The following is a 21,133-nucleotide window of genomic DNA, read 5'->3' on the forward strand; positions in this document are numbered from 1 at the left end:
TTTTTCGTTTTTTTTTTCTTAACTTCATGAAACTGAACTCCCAAACGCACCGTCATTTTATCTGCAACTGGCGAAGATATCGTATTTTACCCGATCGGACGGGGTGACGGGTGCTAGCTAACAAGACTGATAATTAGTTTTTTACCAATGTAGCTTGATGATTAAAAACACCAAACAATGGTAACGTTTAATTCCATAATAAAAATACATATTTAATATTTAGGTTATATGATGGTCCTTGAAAAATAAACGTATTTTAGACATAAATGTTAAAGCGCATTGTAGGTGACATAGCATACTATTGTGACGTTCAATGAAGTACCCGGTATCTGAGCAACAAGGGACCAAACAATGCACTCCCCATAGCAACGGAAAAGTTAATACAGAAAGTTCTAGTCTGACTGCAAACACACCGAGTTACAAATATATTGGATTCTGCATTCTGCCAGCATGGCGCTACCTCTGCTACCTGGCAATTCCTTCAACAGAAATGTAAGTAAAGATTAAAAATTATATAATTTTCTGAACTCAGAATATGTGAATGTCTTTTTTTATTTAAATAAAGCGCTCATGCCTCCAGTTCAAAAAACAAATTGAACATTTTCTAGTTTCCACGCTTATTTCATAATAGGTAACACTGTAGATTAACCTATTATCGTTATCTGAAAATGCATTTCATAAATAAAAGATGAAACTTTCAAAATGTATTGCACTGTGACTACAAACGCCTGCACTTGATTAGGAAATAATAATGGAGAATATGTCGATTAGACAATATAAAATCAGGATACTTAGAATACGCGTTGGTAACAATAACAATAACAATAGATAAAACAATAACGTTTTATTTATTACAAGCGAAAAGAATTAGAACCGTTTTGGGGGGAAAAAAGCACAGAATTCAACCATATGTTATCCATAACAACAAAACACCACAGAATATCTATCAATACAAAAAGAGTTTTTGTACAACCAAATTGACAAACGTTTTTAGACTATGAAGACCACACGTTTTATTGTGTTATTACCACAGTTATTGTAAATAACCCATGTAACTAAAGACTGATATCTTGTATAAACAATTAAATCTTTGTTTATCTTTGCAATGTACTATAGTAAAAAGCAAACTGGTATGTTTTAGAACACTTAACACAAAAAGTGATTACAGCAACATGGTGTTTAGTTTAATTTTGAATAAAACAGAATAGGGCTCAGTATGGCCTTTGCAACACAATTTAATTGTATTCACTCCAGCTTGGAAAGGAGAAATTTAACAAGTCCCAGCATTTCGATTATTCCAACGGCATCCCGAAGATGGTGGGTGAAGAGAAGCCGGGCATTGGAGGAGAGCCGCTACTGGGACAGAAGAAGCGCCCCAAATACACAGTGTTCCCTAAAGGAGAGGGCAGCGATGCACCATCCTGGGTTGCCTTCGACAAACAAGTATGATTCAATCTAAAGGATGCATCTTTAAAAACAAACAATTGAAATTAATATGTATGCAGCTGTTAATCAAAAAAAAAAAAAAAAACACACACACACACAATAGAGTATGTGTTATATAACATATCAGATTTTGCTGTGTGTTATCTTGAGATGATCAATTATACTTGTTGGGTTCTATTTGTTGAAAGACTGATTTCTGCCAAAAGCTGCATCAAACTAATTCTTAATATAACTGCTAGTATTTCCCTTTCCCTATACTTAAATCCAATAAAATATAAGTATTTATCTTTCTGCAGCCCTGCTGCTAAACTACCAGCAGCAGTCTTATTGGGGCAGTAGAATTTGTACTGGTAAAAAGATGAAGTGGTACCATATCAGTCCAGAGATGATAGACAAAGAGAAAGAGATGTGGTAACTTTTATTGGACTAACTAAACAATAATTAATCACAAGCTTTCAAGACCTCAAAGGTCTGTTCTTCAGGTGAAAGTAGGAAAGAAAGATTGATGTTTCAGTACTTTAGCAAAAAAACAACAAAAAAAAAACATTTTGAATCACTACATTTCTAATGCAAGGAAACAGTGATGTGAATGTAGTGCTCAAAGGGTTGTAGATGATGGGTCCTTTTGGTGTTAAGTTTTGTTTCTTGTGTCTAGTTAGGAAGAAAATTTTGCAGTCGAGTTTAGCTTCCTTTCTTCTCAGAACTTTATACCAAAAAGTCTACACTGAATGAGCCCTTGGCAGTGAGTATCAAGATATTAACTGCTTGCTGCTCAATCATGACAGACTCCATGAATATAAAAAAAGTAAGTTGCAGTTATACCAAGCAATGATGTTACTGCATTTGTATCTTATTTCATACATGTCATTAAATGAGACCAAGCAGTGATGTCATTGCAAACCAACCATAGAAACATGGTGCAATGACCTCAGTGTTTGCTGTGTTGGTTAAATAGAAGAACGTGTGAGAACGCTTTAAAACCCTGTCTTCAATAGGTGTTGTGCTTTGATGCCTACTTCCAAGAATCTGTGCACGAAAAGAGGGAGGAGCAGTTCAGAATTAGAAGGTGCAAAATTTACTTCTACCTCGAGGATGACACTATACAAGTTGTGGAACCAGAAATAAAGAACAGTGGGATTCCGCAAGGTAATAATCCAAAATAAACCAATACATTAAAAACTTTTTTTTTTGGATGTATAGACAAAGGGTATAAAGTACTGCATGTTAGTGCTTCTTTTTCTAAAATGATAAGCGCATAGTTATTTGTTACTATACACTTCTTGGATGTGTCTGTATGCACAAGGGAAGCTTCCGTGCCTCAGCTGAGATCGTAAAGCTTGTAAATACTTTACAGGTCATATGAATAGAAGCTGAAGCATATGTTCAAGGCGGTTGATTCATAGCTGATCAATTCATGCTGCGGGTAGCATTGCTAATCTATAAGTTATATCATCCAGGCCAACTAGAAAGTTCACCATGGAAGCATTTGCTGGCCAGACATACCATGACCTTGCCTTGAAGGTGTGCTACTACAGCCTTATGTTTGAGAAAAATGACACATGCTGACCAAAAGACTTCAATTACTTTAAAAGAACACATCCTGTATATTGCTTTTCACTACAGTATTTGAGCATAAATACCCAACTCCCCATTTTAAAGCACGACAGTGGCTTCACCCTGTTAAGTACTGAATTAATTTAGTTTATTTAAGTATTCCTGATAACTACTAAGGTCCTAAGGGGCTCCCATTACTCGGGCCAGAGAATACATTAGCTGTCAATTAGGAAAGTAGAAAGTCATTTCTGACATGTAAGAAAACACTTTAGTACCCAAGTTGAGCCAACAGGTGCTATGTGGTGCAGGGGCTGTTCACTGCAGTAGTAAAGCATCGTGCACACATCAGTAAAGATGCTTGCACATCAAAGTATCTGTAGATGGATGTTGTGTATTGTAGTATGTTTTATACCGATGCCTGACTTTCACTAGGTACTTTTATTCGGCGTCACCGCATTCCCCTCCCACCGCCATATGATGACGAGTGTTACACACTGGAGCACTTCAACATCAACCAGGAGATGGTGTTCTACTCCCGGACCTTCACTATCACAGACTGTGATGTGTTCACCAGGAACTTCCTGAGGAAACTGGGGGTGCGACTGAACTCCCCCAGCGCCACCCCCAAGGACCCCTACAGCACCGTCCGCAACCAGGTTAGACCCACACACACAATACACAGGGCACAATTATGTGATGAAAAAAAAACAAAACAGTCATTTATTATTATATATACACGTAATATATATATATATATATATATCTATAGATATATATATATATATATATATATATATATATATAACACTCTGACTCTCTAACAGTTTAAAACAGGAGAGAGATTGTCAGGATGTTGTGTAGTGCCAACAGTAAAACATGGAGGTGGTAACATGAAGGTCTGAGTTTTATTATTATTATTATTATTATTATTTATTATTATTATTATTATTATTATTATTATTATTTGGCAGATGCCTTTATCCAGCAGAGAGGGTGAGAAGGGATTGGAGATAGGAAGGGGCAGTGTGATGAAGAGAGCAGTAGGCAAGAACAAAGGTCTTGAATTCAATATGACCAGAGATAGGTAGCCAGTGGAGGGGTCGCATAAGAGTAGCGAGGCTGGGAGAAAACAAAATGAGCTGCAGAATTTTGAATGAGCTGTAGGGGGCAGATAGCCAAAGCAGGGGGACCAGCAAGGAGAGAATAAAGACGTTTTGTAGTAAAAATAGAAAGCACATTACATTCTTCAATGTCATGCAATGCCGTCAGGAAGGTGACCGAACATGATAATGATCCTAAACACAGCCAGACTAAACCTCAATTACTTAAATCATAAAGAACAACAAAATGTTTGTGGTGCTGGCCTCCCTAGCCACCTGACCTTAACCCCATTGAAATGTTATGGGATGAGCTCGTCAGGAGCTGGGGGGGATCGATTTAAATAATGGACTTATCTAAATGGGAAGGATCGAGTTGCCTCTCTTGTCTTCAGTTGGGTAGCTTTCATGCAAATTGTGTTAAGATTTACCGAAACATTTTTAGTCTAGAAACCATTGTTGAAATATTACAGGGCTACTTTATGATGAATAAGTTATAATGCAATAAGTATTAATTTCAAAGGGATATGTTTGTTATACTACATAAATACACAACATACAGCTCAAACTCAATATACAATAAGAAGGTTATATTTTTAATTAAAAAATAAATCTATATTATCTACTTTCATCAACCAACATCTGCAATAAATGTGAAGAATAGATTAAGATTTTGCATCATTTGCTTTGCCTGTGGTGTGCATTAGTTAATTTAAAACCTGTGCCTTAGGCTTGTCTGAGCCACTGGACCAAACATTTAACTTAATACAATGTGGAGATCATGATTTAACCACTAAAATATTGAGTGAATTATCTGACAAATACTGTACCCCGGTTGTGTACCCTGGGCTGCTGTGGGATCCTTTGAATATATTCAGTATATTGTGTTGCATCGATTTCACAGTGGACAATTAGGAGCTACTCTCTAATAGACACCCTTATCCAAATAACCACCCAGTCAGTTAAAGAGTAGATTGAGAAAATAAGCGCCCAGGCACTATTTCAAGCAAATACACTACATACATAAGTACAGGAGGAGTTCAGTCAAAGGGGAATATGACCACATCTGCTCAGTAGTATGTTGCTGAATAAACAGGTGAAGGTATCACATACAAAGGTTTTTTATTTTGTTTTGTAGATGCAAGAGAGCATGAAGCCGCTGCGGCCCTTTGAGCGCTTAGATAAGCTGAAGCAGTTCCTGGATCACGACCGCCACGTCCTGCGATTCTTCTGTTTCTGGGATGACTCGGACGCAATGTTCGGGGACCCTCGGGAGCTCACGCTGCACTACTTCCTGGCGGACGACACCATCGAGATTCGAGAGGTGGTGCAGGCCAACTCAGGCAGGGACGCGGCACCCATGTTCCTCCAAAGAAACAAACTGCCTAAGGTGAGGACCATGTTTTAACTACCGGTAACACAAAGCAATATATTTAAAATAATAATAATACAAAAACAATACACATAAACACATCACAGACTTTTACAAATCGTAAACCAAATAACTAACTAACTGCACATGTATTGTTGAAAGTCTATGAAAAAACTGCCATATTGGAAGCCAGGTGGTGGTTACTGTGTAATAAAATTTTTTAAATAAAACAGTCACCGCCACCTTTTCCATGGTTGGGTATGAGGTGATGCTTTTCCATGGTTGGGTATGAGGTGATGCTTTTCCATGGTTGGGTATGGAGTGATGCTTTTCCATGGTCGGGTATGGGGTGATGCTTTTCCATGGTTGGGTATAAGGTGATGCTTTTTCATGGTTGGGTATGAGGTGATGCTTTTCCATGGTTGGGTATGGGATGATGCTTTTCCTTGGTTGGGTATGGGGTGATGCTTTTCCATGGTCGGGTATGGGGTGATGCTTTTCCATGGTTGGGTATGAGGTGATGCTTTTTCATGGTTGGGTATGAGGTGATGCTTTTCCATGGTTGGGTATGGGGCGAGGCTTTTCCATGGTTGGGTATGGGGCGAGGCTTTTCCATGGTTGGGTATGGGGCGAGGCTTTTCCATGGTTGGGTATGGGGTGATGCTTTTCTTTATCATGGTTAATGCTCTCTCTTTCTGCCTGGACAAGCTTTGCTTTACTCCACACTGAACACTGAATATAGGGATTGACAGGGCTGCAGTAGCTCCAGGCTGCAAAGTTACCTTGCTATCCAGCAACGGCAGTGAGCTAGCTCTTTCTGAAAGTGTGAATTAAAGATTTTAAAAATATCAAATGTTTTTTTTTTTTTTTTTGTCACAGCATGCACCAGCTCCTAAACATCAGCCTGGTGAAATAACAGATCGCACTGTTCTCAATGTGTTTGGTCCCATGGGACACGGGGGGCGCTACATTGTGGATAGCCTTAAGGTTGGTGAAAACCATTAAGCATGCATTAATCATCTACTGCCTTTAATCGATTTTAGTCAGGTTGTCATAAATGAAACAGCTAGGTTAGGCAACCTCAAGAAGGCATATCAGGAAAAAAAAATAAAAAAAATAATATATATATAACTGCAGTTGACCATACCATGAACATCATATAATATTTCATAAGAAATTTGTCATACTTTCACATATAAAGTGCTTCCCAATGCCTTCACTATACCAGCCAGTCTCCTGTCAGTACAGTAAAAAAGTCACTGTGGCTTAAGCAATGTTTCATAAAATCTAACTGACCCTCTTCAAAAATAGATGAAGGATTTAAAAAACAAATGTCCATTTCCTACTAATGCAGAATGACTGTTTTTCTGCAATGGTAATAATGTCTTGTCAGTTACTACTAGTCAATATTGCATATATATATACATTATATATATATATATATATATATATATATATATATATATATATAGATAGATAGATAGATAGATATAGATATAGATATAGATATATATAGATGGATATATATATATATAAAGTAAAACGAAGCACACATATCCTACCCAGTCATTCTGCATTGTTGGTTAATGGAAATCTTCTGTTGCGCCACTGTCTTTGTGGGACGTCTTCCAAGTCTCTTGCCTATTTTTGAAGAGATTTAGGCAAAACTACTCCACCTTCCTTCCGTGGAGCTTGTTCCTCTTGTTTCGCTGCTTAGCTGCACAGGCCAGTCTACTCAATGAGCAGATACAAAAACCTGTTCCTGTCCAACTGGTCAGTCACAAAATCATAAACAGGGGGCCGAAATTGGGTTAGTGACCAATAAATGTTCCACCCTCACTTTCCATTCCTAGTAAATTGTTAACCTTTTGGGCTACTTGGGAGTCAGTTATCTCATTAAAAAATTGCATACAGATTCTCCTACCAATGCAATACATTTTTCTACATTTGCTAACTTTTAATCTTTCCTTTAATCTTATTAACATTTCCTAAAATAGTATCACACCACAAAATAAATGCTGTTTAATGAACCCATTGCCCCAATGTGTTAGACTGGAGCTGTGCAACAAGAGTTCTACAAGGATTGTGACCTGGCCATAGGGGCTGTGATAAATGTGTGGGGGAGGAAAGTGATAATCTGTGACTGCGACGGCTTCACCAAGGAATACTACCGCACAAAATATGGACTAGGTGAGTGTTTCTTCAATATAATTTACAGTGATGGGAAAAAGTAAATTGTTGGATTGTGCTTTGTGAAATATGAATGTAGTATTTCATTGTCTAAAGAAGTTCAAAACAACAAAAGTGAAGTTAGGGACCAACTTTAATTAACAAGACTGGACCATGCTGTAGTAGCAACCTATATATTTTAAAATGTGAAAGCAGGTTGCTGTTTAGTTTTCATATCCTGACTGCTGGAATGGAGCCTTATTGTCCATCGGTAGCTGCTGTCCTCCTCCCTTGATTTCCAGCCGAAATGTAGAAGAGAAACATCCGATATAATTCAGGAATGATCTGCTTAATTGCTACAACCTTCATGACCACTAGATGGCAGTAAGAGGATGATAATGACAGACTGGTAATATTTGGTAGAGCCATAGCCATTGTTGCAAGAAGCTAGTTCTAAAATGGATCAAAAGTGGTATTTGTGTGGCACTTAATGTATAATATAACTTGTATCTAAGAATGGGGCAACCATGGGACGATGTGCAGTACACAGTTGAATCGGCATTTGACAGTTTTTGACTTGCAACAACACAACACGTCATTATTTCCTGCAAAGCCGATACCGCAGCTGGTTTTGTTCAGATTAAAAATGATAGCTACAGTTGTTTTAAAAGGCAGAGGTATTGGAAACAGACAATTTCCTGTTACAAGGGTAACACACACAACATACTATATATATTCCAGAGCTAAATGGTTGAATACTGCAGATCTACGGTCTATAACATTTCCCTCTCCTTTTCCCTCAGAGGACTTTACTCCAGTGAGATACAGAGCCTCTTCAGGCCCTAGACTGGAAAAGAAAGTTCCTCCATACAATGGTTTTGGATCGGAGGAGGACTCGCTGTGCTCATGCCTAGGGCTGATGCCGAAACCACCTCAGAAAGACTTCAGGAAGATGATGGAGAAAGACAGGTAGAGAAACACTTTTAAAAAGGGTGCAAATGGCAGACCTGCATCAAACTCAATTGACTAAAAGGCCTCTTTCCATGAAGTCAGGTGTAGTAAATATGAAATGAATAAATGACATTTTTTAAAGAATCAAGAATAATAAAACAGCAACTTTCTAATTAGTTAAACTTTTTTCTTTTCCAAATAACTTTGCAGTACTGTACAGAACAGTTAGGTATATTTTGTCAACATGTTTATTGTAATTGCATAGCCTGCTTTTAAAAAAATGAACAGCATGTTAATTACATTGTAACAAAACGTTAGTCAATCACTTCCGGTAATAATAACTAACATACAGTATTGTGCTAAATATAACTGTTTAGCTTAATTTTTCATATTAAAATGTATTTTGTTCCATGTTCTCCATTTCCCTAAAGGCAGTTCAATTGCTTCAGATTTACTTTGTTACAATTAATGTTCAATATCAGTAAAATGATTCGGTTTTATAGGGCACGGGTAAATTGCTAATTTCGTATTTAATTTCCAGACATGGACTAGACAGCAATGTGCTGCGCTTCGTTGCAACAATGATTACCGACAGTCCTGTTGACAGCGAGCGGCAGTTTATCATCTCCTACTTCCTTTGTGATGACACCATTGCTGTGTTTGAGCCTCCACAGAGAAACTCAGGTAATCTGTTGCTCTAGATTCTCAAATGCCTTTATACAACATTTTTGTGGTTCGTTATTCTGTATTAATTTTATCAAATAACCAACTGTGACAGGATGACGTCACTGGCAAACTGTTCGTAACCAGGAAGATACTCAGACTTGAGAGTTGCAGGTTTACACGTGCTTTTTAATAAATAAATAATAAAACAAGAACAGTAAACAAGACACAAAACAATTATAAAATAGGCATAAGGGCCAAACAAACAGGTTAAACAAAACAGAATATATACAGTACAATGTCGCATATCTGACCCTATGTGGACTCTGTTATAGGCGGATATAAGTCTGATTGGCAAACATTTATAGAAAAAGCATTTACACATCCATAAATAGGTTAGTGAACAAAAACAACACGCAAACTGCTTTAAACATTGGGAAATGTTTTGCTTTAAAAAAGTAAGCAAATGTAAACAAGATTAATTAGGCTACAAATACAGTGTTGCTGTACTGTTTGCTATAAGCCATTTCCACGCAAAGCTTAAAAAAAATACCAAACGGTAAATGTACAGTAACCTGCAACTGATGGCTTCTTTAACTCTAGAAGTCCCTGCCTCTCTGGTTCTGCTTTCTTAATAACTCTGTCACGGTACTTTGCGCTCTTTCTTGATGTTGCCAACAGCCGATAAGCAGCTCAGTTTGAATATTGCTTCAGCTACTTTAAACAAACGGCTGGTAAGCATTGCGTTTATGAAGCATGCTTTGTTTAATTCAAATGCATTTAAAAGCTACAGCAACACGCTGCCAATATCTACAAGCATGCACTCCATCATATAAACACATTGCACAAAAAAAAAGGAAAAAAGCTTTCTTGACTGGTGTATTGAAACGTCACTGATACACACAGCTGACTGACACACGCACACAGCACGCCTCTTAAAGGGGAATGCACGAAAAGGCTGTTTGGTATAATGCTTTCTTTCTGTTTGTATCATTGAAGCTGCATCTGCTGCCAATGCCAGCACTCTCATAGCATACTTTTAATATTTATTTATTTAGCAAGGCAGTTAATTGATCAGGGCGGTTATGTGATGGTTGGATATGCAACGCTGCACTGTATTTCTAAACTCCGGGGATTTAGACTGAGACACCTGTTTCACACATACACAATATCCAGCTTCAAAACTCCCCTAAACACCCACAATAATTATATACTGGAACATGCGCCGTCACTCACGGTCGTTCGTTGCCACTTTAATAATTGACAGACACAGGAACTTGAAGTTTATCGATTCTGTGCATTTAATACAGAGAAACATAGAATAACAAACAAAAGCCTAGCTCTTACAAGTACTTACTACACATACAGTAGGTTCCTAACTGGCTGATAGGACAGCTAAGCTGATAATTTGCTATAAAACACAAAAACAATACACAATCAAACACTTTGCGGTACAAGGTTTGCAAAGCGTGATTACCTTTTGAATACCATTCTCCGTACAATTCTTCCTTCATCAGCCACCCTGAAGAGACTGACTGCTTTCTTTAAATACCCTGCACTTGGCTCTAATTTACAATAACAGCCAGGTGCAGGTGATAATTTAATTATTGTTTAATTAACAAAATTAACAAATAACAATGCAATAAACACACTTTTTTTTTAAACAGGGAGTATATTTAACCCCCTCCATGCTGTGCTACACAACATATATTCTTCTCAGCACAGCACAGCACACAAAAACTGTCAGCTTCAACAGCATTACTTCTCCACACTGAATCTCAAATACCGCTCATGAACACCTATTTTACACACCTGTGTGTGTTTGCAGGGAGGATTTCAACTCCCTCTCTGCCACTCAATATTCCCTACATATACACACACCCTGCCGTGCTGCCACACACCTACACTAATAATACACACAATTCACCCAAGCAGTAACAATAACACCAACAATACAAACATAATACAAATAAACACAGGGACAGGGTGTACCCTGTCACACCAACCTTTGTGTAGTTTGGCTTGTCTCAGTAGAAACAAAACATTATGTAACACTACAAAATGGCTTTGGTAAGCACAACACTCTGATTGGTTGAACATGATTCCTGACCCCATGATTCTAGGGTGGTTGTGTATTACAGTGCATCCAGCAGTATGTATTGTTACTAGTGAACACCTAGGTGTGTTTTATTGTTTACATTTCTGGTGTTGTCAATGTAACTGACAAATGAGTATGAGTTGCTCACTGTCAACATCATGAGAAATGGAGACAAATATTCACTCAGCGGCAGTGAGTATGAAAACATGTAATCAATGCTGGATCTCTCAACACTTGTAGAAACTGAGTTACTGATTGTCTCTCGCAGGGGTAATCGGAGGCAAGTTTTTGGAAAGAGGGCGGATAAAGAAGCCAGATCAAGAGCTGTTCAAGAGCGAGCCGTCAGAGTACTTCAAGACGCAGGACCTGTTTGTGGGAGCCAAGCTGTCTTTCAATGGGTACAGCTTCCAGCTGGTGAACACTGACGAGTACACCTTCAACTACATGGAGAAGCACGCAGATGAGGCGAGTCCAGCCAGGGATCACAGGGCTTACCACTTTTGTTTTCCATGTATATTGATGATGCATTTCTGTTTGAGTGTTATAAAGAGGCTAGGCGATGATAGGCTATTAGAAATGTTTTTAATCCCACTTGAGACTTTGCCTCTCATGTTACTGGATGTGAGAGAAAAATCACATCTAATAGGTTGTCATCACCGATTCTATTTAGGGAACCTGTTGGAAAAGAAAAGAACGCACCGGCTGCTTATACATATTAATTCACATAGAAGCAGAGTTGTTGACTCAAGTTGGTGACTCGGACTCGAGTCCGACTTAACTCGCTTTTTTTGGGACTTGAGACTTGAACAAATTGACTCGAGGCTTGACTTGGGACTAGGACTGCTTGATTTGAGACTTGACTTGGGGCTTGATGAAAATGACTTGTCAACATTAAAAAGTCAAACGCTACACCCGTGTTACGGCTCGTGTTGCACTCTCGTGCTGCTCGTCCTCTCGCTCTCTCTCTCCCGCTCCCTCTCGTGCTGCACTCTCGCGCTGCTCGTCCTCTCGCTCTCCCGCTCCCTCTCGTGCTGCACTCTCGCGCTGCTCGTCCTCTTGCTCTCTCCCGCTCCCTCTCGTGCTGCACTCTCGCGCTGCTCGTCCTCCTCTCTCTCTCCCGCTCCCTCTCGTGCTGCACTCTCGCGCTGCTCGTCCTCTCGCTCTCTCGCTCTCCCGCTCCCTCTCGTGCTGCACTCTCGCGCTGCTCTTCCTCTCGCTTTCCCGCTCCCTCTCGTGCTGCACTCTCGCGCATGCTCGTCCTCTCGCTCTCTCGCTCTCCCGCTCCCTCTCATGCTGCACTCTCGCACTGCTCGTCCTCTCGCTCTCCCTGTCACGCTGCTCGTCCTCTCGCTCCCTCTTGTGCTGCACGCTCGCGCTGCTCGTCCTCTCGCTCTCTCGCTCTCCCGCTCCCTCTTGTGCTGCACGCTCGCGCTGCTCGTCCTCTCGCTCTCTCGCTCTCCCGCTCCCTCTCGTGCTGCACGCTCGCGCTGCTCGTCCTCTCGCGCTGCACTCTCGCGCTGCTCGTCCTCTCGCTCTCTCGCTCTCCCGCTCCCTCTTGTGCTGCACTCTCGTGCTGCTCGCTCTCGCTCTCTCGCTCTCCCGCTCCCTCTCGTGCTGCACGCTCGCGCTGCTCGTCCTCTCGCTCTCTCGCTCTCCCGCTCCCTCTCGTGCTGCACGCTCGCGCTGCTCGTCCTCTCGCTCTCTCGCTCTCCCGCTCCCTCTCGCGCTGCTCGTCCTCTCGCTCTCTCCTCGCTCTCTCGCTCTCCCGCTCCCTCTCGCGCTGCTCGTCCTCTCGCGCTCTCGCTCTCCCGCTCCCTCTCGCGCTGCTCTCTCTCGCTCTCGTCCTCTCGCTCTCTCCCGCTCCCTCTCGCGCTGCTCGTCCTCTCGCTCTCCCGCTCCCTCTCGTGCTGCACTCTCGCGCTGCTCGTCCTCTCGCGCTCTCGCTCTCCCGCTCCCTCTCGCGCTGCTCGTCCTCTCTCTCTCCCGCTCCCTCTCGTGATGCACTCTCGCGCTGCTCGTCCTCTCGCTCTCACTCTCCCGCTCCCTCTCGTGCGGCGTGCTCATGTATGTGTGTTTGCCTAGTCCCTATCAACGCTGCCAGATTTTTTTTTGCAACATCCAGCCAAATTTTCGAAGTAACCAGCCATAAAGTAGCCAGGTTGTGTTTTTTAAACTAGACAAAAACAGTCAAAAACCTGTACAATTTTTACAATTAAAGAAGAACTCCAGTCAAATGGATACGAGTGTCAATCATCTTATAAGAGTCCTCGTATTAACCAGTCCTGAGGAAAGAAGTAGGCGGGTTGACCATTTTCTTCAGCCGGATTTGCTGAATGCAAGTGCAGGCATTTGTGTGATTTGTCATTTTACTGGATGTTGAGCTCCAGAACAAAGTCACACCCCAGGGGGAGGCCGTGGTATATCATGCAGGGCATTGTGGTGATTGAAGTCCTGCATTGATGAGGCCCTCATAATCAAAAGGAATAGAAAAAAACATGCACGGTAAAAATAGCCAAAATGGCAATATTTACCCGCTAGATGCTTTCAAAACAAGCCAAATTTGAAACTGTTGTCTGTAAAAATAAGCATTTCTGTTGTTATTTTTTATTTAATTATTTATCTTCAATTTCAGACTTGTTTGTATATTTGCTTCAGAGATGGTAAGATATTAAAGTTTTGAATAAGGCAGTTGATATTTTTTCAAGGCTACTTGTAGTGTACAGATGCACCGTTTGAGGAAACAATTACTTTGAGTAATCCTGAAAATCGCTTTGGATAAAGTGTCAGCTAAATTAATTAATTAATCAATTATTATTATTAATAATAATAATAATAATAATAATAATAATAATAATAATAATAATAATAAGTTCAATCAGGGTAGTTATTACCAGATGACCGTTGTGACCTGAGACTTGACTTGGGACTTGGCTGTTGGGACTTGGGACTTGACAAGAATGACAGGTTACCACTCTGCATAGAAGACAGTGGGTTGATCGAAATGATATGTTTAACACTGTACAGAAATAACTTTCCTGACAGCAATGGTATTCCCTTGTTTAACCTAGTTCCCCATGGCTAACATTAGCACCATCATCAGCAAGATGAAAGAAATCTGTGACACCAAACTGAAGGAGATTAAAAAGTCCTTTGTGATGAACGATCCAACAAACACTGGAGTTATTGAATATACTCCATTCAGGTATGAAATTGAGAGCTACTGTATAAAAACAAACTTGCTATAAATGTATAGGGCACAATTCTCAGAAAACTGTGTTTTTTTATTGGATTTGTTTTAATGAATTAATATTTATATAGCGAGTATCAAGATTTTAGGTAAATAACAGTTAAGGCTTATGAGGCTTGCTCAGGTGATTAGTTGAGATATGTTAGCTTAGTAATAACAAGCTATTTGAACACTTAAATGGATGGAGTGTATACTAATTATCCTTTCTTGAGGAATTATCATACTTAAATGCAATTGTTTGTCCTTATTCAAAGCTGCAAGCAAAAACAGTTGATATTACAGCCACCGGTATATATGTTATGAATATCAATAACAAAAGCAAATAGCCTATGGATTCTAGGAGCATTACATACATTTGTCGCAGTGTGAAAATGTATTATATATAATATATACATTTGTTTGCTCTTTCTCATTATTAAATGCAAAAAAATTTTTTAGTAATGTAATTTGCATTAACCTGCTGTGAGCAACGGTAAAAAATGTCACCCTTGAGAAAGCAAAATTTAAATGAGTGATGTTTTGTTGTGTCACATTACAGGCACTATATATGTGTATCCCTATTCATAACTTAAAGTAGAGTATTTTGTTCGCTAGGGGCATACCGTTAAAGCGAATGTAGTTTGTCATGAAAAGCTCTGTAAGAACGAATATTGTATTGTATTGTTGTTCCTCATGTTGTGTATAACCAGTGTTTCTGATCACCAGGAATCTCCTGACTGAGTTGGCAGAGGGTCAGCTCTCTGAACATGAGATCATGACTGTGGGCCGACACTACAGCATCCAGGAGCAGCATGAGACAGCCACCGACCTACTGGTGTCTGTGGCACAGGAGCAGCTGAGGAAAAAAACATTCGAAAGCTTCTTAGAACTGTCTAACTTCTTTGTGCACAACGACCGGAAAAAGTATTGCCTTGTGCATAATTCTTTTTATCTCTCTTTTGCTGTTTCAAACTTAACTCAACCCAGAGGTGCGCAACCTGAGGTCTGCATGCAGCCCTCAAGGGTCAGCTTATGGCCCCTACATTATAAGCAGTATAATCAGTTCAGAGCAACTGCATATAGATAAGTAAACATAAAACAGATGGTCTTGTTATCAAGAATTCAGCTTCTTATAACCAAACTCATAAGTCATAAGTGGATATTGACGTCCTCAAGGGCCTCTCAGGGCCGCACATGTGGCCCTCAGGTTAGCTCAGGCTGATTACCATTAAAATTAAGAGCTAGTGTTCCAAAGAGATTACAGACTAACTTTGTACTTTGTTAATTTTGATGTTCAGTTCAGAATCTGGTCAGCTAGCTTTCTTTCATTGGGATAAACATTCTGTTCAAATCTCAGTTATCATGAAATTAGACAGGATCAGAATAAACTAAATGCTGATGACCGGTTGCTGTGAAATGTCAGTTCCTCTTCATCTTGTTTACCAGTCTTATAAATCTATGCTACTTTTTTTCTTCCCATAATTGTAATGCCATCTGCTTTAATATTTGCTAGATGTTGTTGTTTTTTTCATTAAGTAAAACTTTTTTCTTTTTCACACGTTTGCGTAGGAGCGGATTCCTGCCTGTTCAGGAGAGCAGGACGATTTGCAAAGCTTTCAAGCTGCCTGTGGCTGATGATCTGCTGAGAGAAATCATGGCAAGGTAAGTCTGAAATAATAAACAGGGAACATTTTTAAACCTGTGTCCGACTTCCTCTGCTAGCAGCTGAGATTTGGTGTGTCGGACTGATTTGTGAAATGCAATTTGATGAAGAACTTTTTTGACATAGGATAACATAAACCTTTCTTTATTATCATGTATGCACTACTTAAACTGCACAGAACAACTGCAGTGGCACATCTAGCTAATGTATTCTTAACTTACAATCATTTTGCTTCATAAAAACATTGTAAAATTTCACTATATTTACTTAGTTTAATAAACAAAAACCCAAACCAGTTACACATAACTGAGGTGTAAACTTTCTTTAATATCTAGGTTTCAAAATGACCAAGAAGAGCTGGATTACAATGCATTCCTGTCGGCAATAGACTGGAAAGATCATCCTTTACCATATCCTCAACCAGGAGCACTTATCCAGGTAAACATAATATATATATACTGCATAATTATAGATAATAATAACCTGATACTGCACATTCTTTCACTTGTTGCTATACATTTCAAGGTGCTCCTTTTCTATACATTGCAATAATGCAGGCGAATGGCTGCTTGGTAGCACAATTTGCTAGTGCACTAGCCTTAAAGAAACCTGAAGTACTTCTAAATTCAGCACTCTGGAGTGTTTAAGCATTATGGATCCACTATCCTTTCACTTTGGGGTAGTTTGCAGGTCTAATAGTCAGTGGCCAGTAGCTCACACATCCCAAGACCACGAAGAGAATAAAAACAGTTTACAGTTGTACTATTTTCTGGTGTGGAAGAACACCCTCCTCCAATGCTTTGTTTTACTATTATTATATTTTTTAATCTTTTAAATCTAACACTGACTGTTTTCCAGTTTGTTTTCTGTTCTGAGTAACTGATTTTCAGCCACACACTGTGCTGCAAAGTAAACACAAATCACACAGCTAGTTAAAAGTGATCTACAGAGTTCTAGTGGATGAACAACAGCATCATGACATCACCCATACGATATCAAGGTTTCACCGGGCTTTATTCTCAACATTGGTGTGATTGACTTCACCTGCTTTAAAAAAGCGTACCTGAGGCACCTCTCAGAATTCAGTTCAACTGCAAACTCAGAAAGAGTCACCCCCTTAACAGCATTCTCTTCATCAACCTTTACCTTCTTTTCAATGACTATCACAATGGACTGACTAAATACAGGTTGGTTACGAATAGCAAAAATAATATTGCTGGATGTTTACCTGTACAATATATTAACAACAAAGCAGTATATAATAAGAGTTATGGGACTGTAAGCATCTGAGTATGGTCTGGGTTATATCTACACTCATAGCATGTAAACCTGAGTATGGTCTGGGTTATATCAACACTCATAGCATGTAAACCTGAGTGCGGTCTGGGTTATATCAACACTCATAGCATGTAAACCTGAGTGTGGTCTGGGTTATATCAACACTCATAGCATGTAAACCTGAGTATGGGCTGGGTTATATCAACACTCATAGCATGTAAACCTGAGTATGGGCTGGGTTATATCAACACTCATAGCATGTAAACCCGTCTTTCAGCCTCAGTCTATTCACTTCTACCTATAGTGATATTTCCCATCCAGGCGTGATTTATTAACATCCTTATTATCATAAGAACTCTTTACCACTGTTTAGATCATTGACATAAACCCAACATATCTACCATTCAGTCTTGTCTTGTATCTTTTAAAGTATTAAACAACTATGCCCCAGTTTTATGTTCTGTAAAGCTCCACACACAACCCCCTCCCCCCAAAAGGGACAACACCAATAAAGCCCTTACAAAACTGTACAGAAGTATCCCATTGTAAAAGTAATGCAAAGTATACTGGAATAAGAAATTAAAAGAAATATGATAAATTACTTGTAGTTAACTTTTACCAGGTTTCCACACCACTTCAGTTTAGTCCAAACAAGATTGCACAGTTGAATGCATTTCTCTCTTGCTATGTATTCTATCAAACTGTCAGATTTACAGCAAGCTAATGGATGCGCAATTGGTCAGCACATCCATTTAACTCCATGTGAGGCGTGTGAGTAAAAATGGATTTTCCAGACAGTGATTTACGTGTAAAAATTAAAATTTTATTTAATATTACACGGAAAAAAAAAGAAAAATAATAAAGAAGGATGTGAGGGAGGGAGTGCTGGAGTAATCAAAAATAAAGGAACGGAAGCCTCTTAGTCCTCTTCGCGCTCTGCTTAAATCCAAAAATAAAACAAAAAGGAATAAAAACAGAAAAGAGCCAAGTTAGTAAGGCCTCCGTTTGTGACGCAGTCCAAACTCCCACGTACTTCCCTCCAGCCTTTTTTCCCCCGCCTCTATTCCTCAGGACCAACCCCGAACACAGTAGCACGTACCCTTTAGTATGCAAACCCCGCCCCGGTAGTCAGTGGATCACCAATCCTAAACTGACAGGTATCCTTAATTTCACTTGACTCCAGTGGCTGGAATTTACATACTCGTACTTCCGCCCCTCACCAAGGTGCCGCCCCTCAAAAAGATGACTTTTGTCATGGTCACAAGACCTTGGTAAGGGAAGTTCCGAGTTGGTTTGATGCCTTCTACTGTTGGGAGGCTGAATTGCAGACCGAAACCCCTTTGACTCATCACACTCCACTTTCAAAGTGCTGTGTAAATCTTAGCCCTTGGCAGGCTGTGCTGTGGGAGGCACTGTTTCGCCAGGGCCTCCACTGTTGCAGGTTTGCACTCATGCATGGCCTTCTGTGAAGCAGGAAGGCTCAGTGTCAGCTGCAGCCTACACAATGCATTTAGATTACAAAGCCTCACCTGCAACACCTGCAACCTCAGCTAAGGTGCAGCCGTGCATCTTTAATACTTATCAGTGTATCCATGTGTATACTCCTTGCATTATAATATCTCACAGCAGCAAGACATACAAGATTTCTCATTTTATTAAGAAACCAGAAAATATGCAAAACTTAAAACTGATATATATAATCAGAGATATATATATATATATATATATATATATATATATATATATATATGTGTGGTGTGTGTGGGTGTGTGTGTGTGTGTATATATATATATATATATATATATATATATATATATATATATATATATATATATATATATTATTCTATTTATTTTAGGTGATTTTAAATATTAAGCATTTTAGCAAGAATCAAAAGTGTTTAAGGGAGGACAGTCAAATGTATTGCTGTGTAGCACCACAGCAACATGATAGGCCAACACCAAAGGTGGCTACCCGCCAGCAATCATAGACCATAAAAACAAATCGTAGGTTGTGTAAATTACAGTCTGTAGATGCTTAAAGGCTCAAGGGAAGATGTATCAGTGCTTTAGAAACTACCAGAAATAAGATCCTGTATGTTTTTAACGATTATTTTGTGTATGTGTGTAATGTAGTTATTTATGATTTACCATGTTTTCCTGTGCTTCATTGTCACTGTACTTTTCCTATTCGTTACTAAACTTAGCTATGGTTTTACCAGGGATTCCTCAGGATACTGGTATAAGAAGACGTTTGCTTGTCCTGTTTGTTTCATGGATGTTCTGATGCTTATTTTCAGACTGACAGTGACTGGAACGGAGAAGCCACTGCTCCAGCTGTGAAAAATATCAACTACATGATCTTAGTAGAGGATGTCTTTAGCAAACAAGATTAAAGTGAGATATTAAGTATTCTATTTCTGTCCCATCTGTGAAACACACGCACACAACAATTCAACAGCTGGATATGTTATCAAGTTTGTTATGTTTTTTTTTTTTTTTTTGTGCTTTTTTTTTAATAGAATAAAAATCATAAATTTAATCCAAATCTTTTTTGCTGTCCTTTTTTTTCTTGTCCATCAGCACACATTTTATGTAGATGTCACTGGTCAAATTACTGTGCCGATCTGTGTAAATAAAATTTCTCTCGACTATGTTGCTGCTTATTCCTGATTACAAGGAAGTAATTGGACAGTTTTTTCTGTTAATGGCAGTGTGAAAGGGAGAGCCCTGTCACTGGTTCTTGCGTGGATGTGTGCAGCTGGGACGAGCAGGTAGGCTCGTCCGGCACTGAGCTGATCAGGAGATCTGGATTGGCTGGGGGGAGGTGCCCGGGGAGGCTGCGCAGAGTTCAAAAAGCGTCTGCACCACAACAACTGCGAGGCCATAGCCACACAGGCGGACACAGAGCGAAAGTTTGCTGTATTGCAATCGAGGAGGAGAGTGTCTGCTCCATGGAGAGAACTATTACATGAAAACCTTCCACTCCAATAAGGTACTCATGAAGGCATTGCCCAGCTGAGACCGTTTGAAGAGGCTGGAGTCGCTGTGTGGATGCCAGGACTGGGAGTCCATAAGTAGGTCAGTTTAGGGGGTATGGATCACAAACAGTGTAGAGAGGGTTTGCGTAGAGTAGTAGGTTTCTGGAGCGGGACATTCCTTTTAGAGGCACTGGCGCCTTTGTTTTTAGCTTTGTTTTGTATTTTTTGTTAAATCTGACACTAGTCTACCATTGCGGGTACCCTAGTGGCAGCACTTGTGTTGTATTAATTCTGTGCACCTGTGCGATGTGTCAAAACCCAATGCTCTGTGCTCAGTGACGGATCACACACGTAACAAATCTCCCTGTTACAGGCAGACATGGTGTTTAACTGACAGATAGTTGCCTGTGATGGGGGTAACTTAATGCAAGGTTAGTTATCTACAGATAATAAGCTTTGTAGAGGATTGACTAACATCTTTTAAAATAAAACACATTCATTAATTTATTCAGATTTTAGCTAAATGCTTATGATATGCCAGCTTTTGACAAGCTGGAGCATGAAGATCCTGCAATCAGTGGCTGGGTTTCCATGCAGCTTGGAACATCGTCACTCTCTCCACAGTCACTATTTATG

General features: G+C 39.7%; 1 protein-coding gene across 1 annotated transcript; it reads left to right on the forward strand.

Moving 5' to 3' along the window:
• Positions 1-236: 236 nt before the first annotated feature.
• On the forward strand, positions 237-20,015 carry LOC121327621 (EF-hand domain-containing family member C2-like). The gene is made up of 15 exons (XM_041271734.1): positions 237-492; positions 1,255-1,443; positions 2,442-2,592; positions 3,433-3,656; positions 5,236-5,487; positions 6,349-6,456; positions 7,521-7,659; positions 8,442-8,607; positions 9,131-9,273; positions 11,619-11,815; positions 14,419-14,552; positions 15,303-15,500; positions 16,146-16,238; positions 16,575-16,677; positions 19,817-20,015. The coding sequence occupies exons 1-15, from the start codon at positions 451-453 to the stop codon at positions 19,910-19,912; spliced, it is 2,235 nt and encodes a 744-aa protein (XP_041127668.1). The 5' UTR covers positions 237-450; the 3' UTR covers positions 19,913-20,015.
• The last annotated feature ends 1,118 nt before the right edge of the window (positions 20,016-21,133 follow it).

Source organism: Polyodon spathula, chromosome 15 (assembly GCF_017654505.1).
Source record: "Polyodon spathula isolate WHYD16114869_AA chromosome 15, ASM1765450v1, whole genome shotgun sequence".
Taxonomy (NCBI): domain Eukaryota; kingdom Metazoa; phylum Chordata; class Actinopteri; order Acipenseriformes; family Polyodontidae; genus Polyodon; species Polyodon spathula.